This window comes from Nilaparvata lugens, chromosome 5, assembly GCF_014356525.2.
Source record: "Nilaparvata lugens isolate BPH chromosome 5, ASM1435652v1, whole genome shotgun sequence".
Taxonomy (NCBI): Eukaryota; Metazoa; Arthropoda; class Insecta; order Hemiptera; family Delphacidae; genus Nilaparvata; species Nilaparvata lugens.
This window is the reverse complement of record NC_052508.1, coordinates 55,227,958-55,238,896: the sequence shown is the minus strand read 5'-3', so window position 1 is coordinate 55,238,896 and position 10,939 is coordinate 55,227,958. Positions and strand designations below refer to the sequence as shown.

Genomic DNA, 10,939 nt, shown 5'->3' with positions numbered 1-10,939 from the left:
TTCATTTGAAATGTATTTGGTTCGTAACATGAAATAAATAAATAATAAACTTCTATTGGACACCGATACAGGACCTCACCCTTGAACACCGATGTGGAGCATAACTTGGTCGGCGATATGAAGAATTTGAAGGAGGCGGTGGCGAGAGAAAGAGGTCATGTTGGCTGCAATGCATTTTGGCAAGTTGCAGGAATGCTGTTAGATGCTCGCTTTCCGCGGACCTCCCACACCCTGTTCAGCGACCCCACACTTGCATCCGGCATCCCAGACCAGCGACCATTGTCCTCTGGTCCGCGCCTTCCCCCCCTCCCCCTGCACACCACTGGCCACACTTTGCTCTTCAAATGTCAAATGCCAACACCTAGTAACCAGCCTCCTCGATAACAGGCAACTCAAGTGACGAGAGCTTGGATTCCAGTCGCTAATGAATTGAAAAAGCTGATTTATTGATTGGTCAAATGAAATGGTTACAAGAAAGTTATAGAGTAATTAATTGAAATACAGGTTATTTATAAATGTATTTTAGGGGTTTTAATTCTTTATAATATGTGTTACATTGAACTTACAGTTAGAAATGATATTGAAATAAAAACTCACATTATAACGAGGTGTTGGCATTGCTATATATTATAAACATTGACAGTGACTAAGTCGAATTTAAAAAAATGGTATGTCAAGTGGAAAAACAACTCAAAAAGGAATAGTTGACTCATTGAATTGTATCATAGAGAAACAATAGCGTAAGAAGATATCCCATGGTATAGGGCGTTTATGTCGCAACTTTTACTGTTATCTCAAGCCGATTACTGTCGATTATTGTCAATTTTTACTGTTTTTTGGGGTGATAGTGTATGAACAGCACAATTTGAGAGACTACCAGCGTCACAGAGCTGCACAGGAAAGAACTACGTGAACTATCGGCTTGGGATAACAGAAAAGTTGCAACATAAACGCCCTATACCATGGGATATCTACTTATGCTATTGTTTCTCTATGATTGTATTTAATGGGCCTAAATAAGGTTATGATACCTATCCAATAGAGTTTTATCATGATACATATTTAGTATGTTTAATACCTATTGAGTTTCATTCAACATTTAGACTATTTTAATAATTATTGAGTTACTGTTCTAGATTTTTAATTTTAGACTCTTATGGTATCTATTTGATTCAAAATTTGCTCGTTTATCTGATTTTTGAAGAGCGTAAATTGTATTTGGATTGAAAAGTGAAAGTGACATAACCAACATTTTGATTTGGACAGTATAGTATACATTGGAAATGGGACAGTTTTGGGCATGAGCCTGTTGTGCCTTTCCTCATGTTAATTATTTGTACACAATTTGATAGATAAATAAATACAAATTTGATAGAGGCCTATTTAATAGGCCTCTGAATGAGGTTATGATACCAGTTCTTACAATTCACGAAAATTTACACACCAAATATATAAAATAACTAAAAAACAGGTCTTTGTGACTCTTCATGGGATGTTATTTCATGGAATTCCGTCATATAGAGAGAGATTTATAAATTTTAGTAATTTTTTATCGTAAGAAAATAAAATGGAAAATCGTGTTGAAACGTTTACAGCCAAAAATGTAGGATGCTTCTTGGATCCATTGTAAAAGTGTATCTCAAGAAAATTATAGGGGAAATATTGTTTTCGAATATAATAAAAATAATATCAAGTAACTTGGCTGGCTCAGGTCTGGTGACAGAGTTTTCAGGTCGCATCTGATTAATTTCAGGGCCTCTGACATGACTTAACGACTGCTTTTCAGACAGCCCGGATCGACGACTTAACGTGTCCATCCGATTTAAGAGAGTGGCCCGAAATAAATATCTTGCTCATGAATATCTTCGTTTTCGAAATAATAAATTTGATTATTCATTTAATGATTATTTCTTCTATGTTTGGTTTTTAAGCATCTGAATTGAAAAATCTACGTTGTAAAAATAATTGAGGACTGAAAGAATTTTGTGGAGTGAACAACTACAAGACTTAACCTATTTCGGACTATGTGAAGCCTTATCTAAATTTGGGAGAGGAATAGCACAAGGTTACCTCATTTTTCTCCCCAACATTTTAATGATGTACTTACTGTATCAATAAATAGAGAATTTTAATCTTCAGGAACCCCTGTACATTGAAAGAGGTTCATGTTAGACGATTATAATACTGTTCTTTGGAGAATTACTTCTGAAACAGCAGCATCTTGCAACCGGTTAAGCACTGCTAAGAAACACTGTATTGAATGGAATTCGCACATTCAGTTGATCAAAGAGCAAAGAGAGTGGTGAACGGAGGGAGCAGTTATAAGTGATGCCGAAAGCGGGCATTTGAGATCCGGCTCGCCATCAGGAGAGAAGATTGAAATATCTCAGGCTCGGGCCACAAAGAATGTTTAGTGTTTGCACCGCAAATGAATTGCGACCCGCACTCACTCGCCATTCAAGCATTCGGGCTTGTGGCCCGAGGCTTGGGCGAGGCCTGCTGAGCACCTCGCCATTTCACCTCTCATTCGAGAAAAAAGAGAGCATGATAGTTTGGATATGGAGAGAAACAGAGAGAAAGAGAAGAAAGCTCCCAAGAAAGTCAAGTGGTTATCGACCACATAATTCTGCTCTTCATTCAGATCAAGACACTGTCATAATTGTAACATGAAATTATACACTTGTCCTAGAAGTGAGTTGTTTTGATTTTGTGTATCAAACATACCTAATCAAACAGCATCCGATTTGAGAAAGAAGTCCATGCATCGCATTAGGATAGCTCGCTCAAAGAAGTAAGAATACCTTGGGGCTCTCATTTGTTTGCTTTAAATATATAATTTTCATCTTAAATTTGGTTTTTTGATCCAATTGAAAAACCATTTTTAGCAGTGAAAAAATTTGGCAAATTGCAAAAGGAAATTCACACGCTCAGCTTACTGAATATTCTAAGGACGCTTGATGATGACTAATATAATTCTAGAGCCCCGCTCGATCTGCAATCATGTGTAAGGTATTCTAGTTGTTATTAAGGCTGTGCAAAGGCTAAAAATGAACTTTTTCAAAGTTTTTCAATTTGTATATCATCAAGCTATCAACATGAAAAAGTTTTCTCAGGTAAACATTTTTTTTTCTGATCATTATTTTTTGAGATATGAGCGCCTAAAGTTTAAATTTTTTGGACAGAACATTTCAAATTTGGTAAAAGATAAATCCATGAGATTCAGAGAATGGATTCTTCATGGTATTGTTGATCTAGTTAAACAAAAATTTTCCGAAAATATCAATTTTTGAAAAAAATTCAATTTACCAAAAATAACTCAACTAAAAGTTATTTTTGGTTATTCAAGTAAATTGAATAACTATCTTAGAAATTGATATTTTCAGAAAATTTTTGTTTTACTAGATCAACAATACCATGAAGAATCCATCCTCTAAATCTCATGGATTTATATCTTACTGAATTTGAAATTCAGTACAGAACATTTCAAATTCGGTAAGAGATAAATCCATGAGATTCAGAGAATGGATTCTTCACGGTATTGTTGATCTAGTTAAACAAAAATTTTCCGAAAATATCAATTTTTAAAAAAGTTTTTCAATTTACCAAAAGTAACTCAACTAAAAGTTATTTTTGGTTATTTAAGTGAATTGAATAACTATCTCAGAAATTTATATTTTCAGAAAATTTTTGTTTTACTAGATCAACAATACCATGAAGAATCCATCCTCTAAATCTCATGGATTTATATCTTACTGAATTTGAAATGTTCTGTCCCAGAAATTCAAACTTCAGGCGCTCATATCTCAAAAAGTAATGATCGAAAAAATGTTTTCCTGAAAAACTTTTTCATTTTGATAGCTTGATGATATACGAATCGAAAAACTTTGAAAAATATCACGAGTAGAGAGTTTATTTTTAGCCTTTGCACAGCCTTAAGTAACGACGTGGTTTGCAGTATATTGGAGCAGAAATTAGTATGAGATCTATGTTGAGATGGTAAGTATACTGAGGTATTATTCTACAAGGGGTAAATATTATTTAATTCCTCGAATATCATTGAGCGTTAGCCTACCAGAGCCAGCTGGGCACAAATAAGGCGGGATGCACACCGGAGAAATGCGTTTCGTGAAAAAAGTTTCAGGAAACGTGAAACGAAAGTTGCTCGCAATCGACTGATAAGATTAAGCAGGGAACGTTTCTTTTGTATGCATGCGCGAGTGAAACGGATTGCATGCAACAAGTTTCATGAAAGAGGGCTTCAAGAAATGCGTTTCTCCGGTGTGCATCCCGCCTTAATCTTCACAGAAAATTTCACTCCTAAGTGTCTTTGTTAAAATACAGAGGGTTTTATTAAGAAATTTAAAAATCAACTGATACTTAGCAAGTTATTATTTCTAAGAATTTGTTGTAAACTAACTACTTTCAGAGACAACTGATACAAGTAGTATCTTACGCTATATTTTATTTATGCTACTACAGTATGTAGTATCAGTTCTCCCAGTATACTATACGGGTACACTTCAGCACAACAGAATGCGATTACAAATGATGGTCAATGAAGAATAATTATTGAGTAAAACAACTTTCCATCATTGAAAATAATTCAACATCATGGCACGGTGCACAATCAACACCTTAATTTCAATCTAACTAGATGAAACCAACTTCAAGTAAGTCCTCGACTGAAGACTCGTTACTGATTTACAATTCCGATTGAAGTCTCAGTCTTACTGAGTTCCTTTTTTCTCCGCTGCTAACAAGACTGGCAGCAACTTTCGAGCCCATTAAAAATAGCCTTGTTCAGTTGCTAACACACTGTTTTCTCTGTTGAGATTGCCAATTAATTTAAAAAATGAAATAAAATGACAATCGCCCTCTAATTGAAGAAATACCTGTTGTGGTTGTACACACATTGATTTATAAATCGGACTTTGCAATCTGAAAGTGCAATGTACACAGATATAAACACCTACCCAGTGCCTATAACTCATTGATAATGAAGGAAGAGTGTTTATGTTTCTCAAGAACAGGTAATCTAAGTGCATGTTGATTTTTTTGTTACCCATTAGATGGAGATAACAATCAATCTTTTATCAGTCAGGAGTGATTACAGTTGAATAATTTAATGATTTTATAAATATTCATTTAAATAGAATATAGATAAGTTAATAATTATTGAAGAACCTTTTTCCAGTCTTTGTTGATTGAAAAATAACTCTTCTTAAAGAGTTACAAGAGTACACTAAGTGTCATTCTATGAAGTTTTTTCACATTGGAAAAGAAAAAATTGGTCATCTCTAATAAGTACAGTATACAAAAAAAAATAGAACGAACGATACTTTTAATCTAAATTGAAATAAGTTCTCACTTCTCACACAGAAACGACAACTTTATACAGACTGTTGGAGAACTACTCACCAAGGTAAGTGGGATCCCAGGATATACCTGTGCAATATACTCACTAATCCCAGGATATACAAGCTAATCTCGCTAATGACGAGATTTTCACTCCCTAAAATTCTAAAATACAAGTGGAGTTACCTTACAGACTGTACTCTCACTCCATGGGTAATCTTGGATAAGAATATCGTACTATTTTCAACTCGTTTGATCAATTATATAAAAAATTGTGATTCTTCAAAAAATGATGACAATGATAAAAATAATAAAGTGAATATGGAAAAGGTAAATAATTAGCAAAATGATTCATAGAAAATTAATTATTGTAGAAAAATTCCACATTATTTCATATTTATTAGCATTTGAACTAATACAATTTCTTATTTATTTCCATCAATGAATGAAACATTCTATCTCTCATTCATATTATTGAAGCAAAACTAATAAAACTCCATACTGAAATCCTAGTTAAATATAATAACAAATGAAAAACAGCAGACTTGAACTTCATTGAACTCTGCAAAAAATTAATCTTGAGTTGAACCACCCACAGAAAATCAATAAACATCATTGCAATCATTAAAGTATAAAAACATTTTGTGTTTCATAAAAATCATACACTTAACAAGAAAAAATCAACTTATATTCTTATAATTTGTGTGGAGAGATTTTCGAACAATATTAGAGGAATTCAATAAAAATTGAAATCCAAGAACCCTTTTTAAATTATTTAAAAAAGGTACGGTACTTAGATTTCAATTTATTTATTCACAATGCAAATGACACTGATGTAATAACATTGAAAAATAAAATAATAAGATAGTCCTTGTGCTATTTTTCAAGAATGTATGTATACAGGTTAATGTTTGTAAGCCGTCTCATAATTATTCATTTCGTACAAAGTTTAATTCCTCTTGTCTGTTTCTTTAGGACTACTTTTACCCACAAGTACCCTTTTTAAATTATGTAAAAAAGGTACGGTACTTAGATTTCAAATTTTATTTATATTGAAAAGTAGCTTTAAAGAAACAGACAAGTGGAATTAAACTTTGTACGAAATAAATAATTTTGAGAAGGCTTACAAACATAAACTGTGTACACTTCTACAACTTTTTAAAAACTCACCAACGTGGGGTTGAAAAAAAAATAGGCACCGGCGAGATTCGAACTCACGATCTCCTGTTTACTAGACAGGCGCTTTAACCAACTAAGCCACGGCGCCTTCATATGTGGGGTTTGATGCTTTTACCATCTGAATTGGTCAATGCCAAATATAATGCTGTGTCAACAAAAAATTTGACAATGGAGCATAAAATGTTTTATTAAAAGAATAATATAATGTTATCACTGTTATCAGCAAGATTGCATTGTATGCCAGGCGCAAGAAAGGCAACCAGCCCACTTCATGATGTCATGCGTTTCAAAATTGAGATGTGAAAACGCCCGTGCAATATGCTTATGTCATTTCGATATCTGTAGAAATTTTTGAGAAGTGACCAGCGTGAGGTTGAAAAAAATTTAGGCACCGGCGAGATTCGAACTCACGATCTCCTGTTTACTAGACAGGCGCTTTAACCAACTAAGCCACGGCGCCTTCATATTGCTGAATAATTGTTTTGATAATTCCAATTGGAAAAATAATTAGGAAATATGATGACGTGTGAACAAAAAACTATTATTGCAAATTAACAAATTATTCTTATTATTAATGGTGAGGTTGCATTATCACTGCCAGGCACAGAAAGCAACCAGTAGAGCACATTCAGTCAATGATTTCATGTACTGTAAAACCGTTTCTATTGATTACCGGTAGGTTTTAATACTCATAAAAAGATACCATACAGTATACGGTTCGTTATTTCATTTCATAAAAGCATTGAGGTCAAATTATTAACATAATGAAATAATTGAAATTCAATACTCCTTTCACATAAAATCACTTCACTTGTATGATCCACTTTAATAAAATTATTAAAAACAATAAAAAACATTAAGTAGCCTTTTATTTAAAACATATTAAAGTTTAAAACATTTCAAACAAAGTAGACCGAAACTAGTTGTTTGAAATGTTTCAAATAGAAGGGTACTACATGTTTTTATATTGTTTTTAATAATTCTTTTACATAATATATATTACTTGCATTTTACACTTTCGACTTTATTGGATAACCAGGCGGCAGAAATCTTTAGTGAGGTTTGTTCTTGGTTCATAGTGGTCAGTTATTTATTCACAACAGTCTATTTTCTTTCAATCACTTGAAGTAACATGTAGTCGCTTGTAGTAATTATGAGATAAGACTAACTGATTATTTTATCAACAATATCCTTTAGAATGAAACATAGAGATTTCAAATTCCAATACAATTACCAGGGGACTAGCAAACCATCCAAGGTTGCAATATTATAATGAATGAATGTTTATGTTAACATTGAAAAAACATTATATGATTCATTCTTAATTGCTTAGCCCAAAACTTCCATGAATAGAAAAAAATCAGTAACTAAAATTGTCAATGATACTCACAATGTTATAGTATGAATTCATTATCATTATTATACTCCAAGGATTTTAGCTCAGATACAGAAAAAAATTAAGTATAATAATGAGTACAATAAAAATATATTGTAAGATTACGTATTTTTATATTTTGAAGAGTCATTTCAAATATTGTTTGTTGAGTAGCTCTAATGGCTAAGGATAAGCTAGAATGGTATTCCAGGATACAAAAATATTGCATCGACCGGGAATCGAACCCGGGCCGCCCGCGTGGCAGGCGAGCATTCTACCACTGAACCATCGATGCTTGAATATTCCGCAGAGCATCCTGAGATCAAATGTTAAAGATCCTTTGTTAAATCTAATCGTTCATCCGAGAAAAGTGATTTATGAAAAAATTGTGTAATAAATTAAATGATTGTGTTATTTTTTGCAAGCAAATATTTTGATAGATTTGCTCTATCACACTTTTCCCGTAAAATCTATGAAACTAGTGAACAAGAAATACTAGTTGGAATGATCTTTTAATATTCATATCAGTTCATCTGACTGCAAAAATTTATTCTTGATAGAAGAACTCTCTTAATCACAGAAACTGAGAGAAGAAATGTTGACCTAATTGCTCTTGTTTATTTTATCCAATTTGCAATTGATAAAAACAGTTTGATAAATCAATGAATGTTGCTGTCAAAGGTGTTGATAAATATAATTTATAGGATATAGGTAGCCCATATGAGTACATACATAGGAAAGTGGCCCTCGGGAGGAAGGGAACAATCAAGATTATTAGAAATTTCATCACATGTAAACTTTGTTGTTCATGATTGTTATTTATTCTTAAGTTGTGGTATATGTCTTCAAAACGTGAATTTGATTCTGAGAAGATATCGTAGACCCCGTTTTTCATGTGAAGATGTGACCATCAACACTGGCACCCCGCACATATGCTATCCATTATTAATCCATAAAGATCGAAAACTTCCATAACGTGTGGTTCTTTTCGGAGGCGAAGCTTGTTTCATTTGTTGAGACTGGTTCGATTTGGCCTCCAAGTCACGTCTTGGTTATTCTGTGCCATCCCTATTCCCTATCCTTTTCTTCCCACTTGCTTTCAACCCATTTTCTTCTTTACTCAACATTACAGGAGTCATTGGCCCCACCGACATCCATTTCCTTCTCTTATTCTTCCCCTTTCTTTCAACAACTGATACCTCCCACATCTCTCTTTCTCGTTTCCCTATCATTCACGCTGTTCTTTGCAAACCAAGAACACGGAAGGAATCAATGTTGCGCTGCACATCCTTATTCACTTCTCGTTCAATTCTCCGGATGCACACTGATTTCATATCCTCTACTTTCCTACTGCAACTGTGGCTCAACCCTCATTATTCTTCCTCCGATGTTAGAGTATTCACTATGTTGAAGATCCAAATATAAAACATTGGAATTAAATAGAGAATGCATTTATTCAAATGCTAATTAATATATAATTATTATTGAACGAAAATCCTAAATAAATGCTGCAAATCACCCCGAAGACCTCTGCTACTGCAGACATTGACAACAGGGCTAACAGCTAGATGGAAATTCGATGAGAACTACTATCCAAACGAATTTTTGGAGAGTAGTTCTCAACGAATTTCCATCTAGCTGTTAGCCCTGATGTCAATGTCTGCAGTAGCAGAGATCTTCGGGGTGATTTGCAGCATTTATTTAGTATTTTCGTTCAATAATAATTATAAAACATTGTTTGAGTGATTGAGTCCAATGTATTTTGATTCCGGATTTGCCATGTTTTAACTATATCCACTCAATTAATGATTTGAAACAATATCATAATACACAGCCACTGAACTGTCATAGTTCACCCAATGTGGGAAGTTTCCTTATTCTTGGAACCGAACTCTCCTATCTTCTCCTCCTGTAAAGCCTGTCTGATAATGGTAATTATAAAGATACATTATTTATTTATTTATTGAGAATACATTACAATACATTATATATACATACATTACTCGATAGCATTATAATATTTCAAATTTACACTAAAAACAGATTTCGTAAATTTGTCCATAATAAGGTGAAATGGGAGAGATTTTGTTAGTTCCATATAATCAGTGCACTTTCTTGGGGCATCATCATAATCAGTGGTCTTTCTGGAGAAACTTACAACATCTCCTTAATTTCACCTTCAAATATGGAGAAAACTGAAAATGTTACTTATGATGATGCCTCAAGTGCATTGAAACTGTAGTTCAGCTCGAAAAAATTATGTGGAACCGACATCTCATTCATTTCCCCTCACCATTATATTTTAAGGAAAATATACTTCAGATTTTTTAGTAGCTATCAGACTATTTTAATGCTGTAGCTGCTAGTGAGCATTTATATCACATTTAAAGCTTGCTGAAAATACAATTCCAATGGGTGAACGGTCTTGATTATTCATTTGTTTTCATCAGTAAAGCAGTTCATCTGAAATCTTTCAAACTGAACTCTGAATTTGTGGTATGATCTTTAAACTCATTACAATGTTGCGCTGCACATCCTTATTCACTTCTCGTTCAATTCTCCGGATGCACACTGATTTCATATCCTCTACTTTCCTACTGCAACTGTGGCTCAACCCTCATTATTCTTTCTCCGATTTTAGAGTATTTCAATGTATCATTGTTTTCTCAACTGATTTAACGAGTAGACTTTGGTTCCATTTTTACTTTCCTTGCCCTATTACCATAGGTAAGGAAAGTATTGCTTTTCGAAAAAAATTAAGGAACCCCAATTTCAATGTGTGTGTGTGTGTGTGTGTGTGTGTGTGTGTGTGTGTGTGTGTGTGTGTGTGTGTTGTGTGTGTGTGTGTGTGTGTGTGTGTGTGTGGTGTGGTGTGTGTGTGTGTGTGTGTGTGTGTGTATGAGTGTATGTGCGTCTGTGTACACGATATCTCATCTCCTAATTAACGGAATGACTTGAAATTTGGAACTTAAGGTCCTTTCACTATAAGGATCCGACACGAACAATTTCGATCAAATGCAATTCAAGATG

At 33.7% G+C, this 10,939-nt stretch overlaps 1 protein-coding gene and 3 non-coding genes across 4 annotated transcripts in view; all 4 read right to left on the bottom strand.

Moving 5' to 3' along the window:
• Positions 1 to 198: 198 nt before the first annotated feature.
• Positions 199 to 10,939, bottom strand: part of LOC120351644 — a 46,323-nt gene continuing 35,582 nt past the window's right edge. The window contains exon 3 of the mRNA XM_039429548.1: positions 199 to 338. Within this exon, the coding sequence (XP_039285482.1) occupies positions 199 to 338 (140 nt within the window). The remainder of the gene's footprint in view (positions 339 to 10,939) is intronic.
• On the bottom strand, positions 6,549 to 6,622 carry Trnat-agu. The gene has a single exon. It is a non-coding gene; the product is annotated as a tRNA-Thr (tRNA).
• Positions 6,921 to 6,994, bottom strand: Trnat-agu. Its single transcript has one exon. It is a non-coding gene; the product is annotated as a tRNA-Thr (tRNA).
• On the bottom strand, positions 8,134 to 8,204 carry Trnag-gcc. Its single transcript has one exon. It is a non-coding gene; the product is annotated as a tRNA-Gly (tRNA).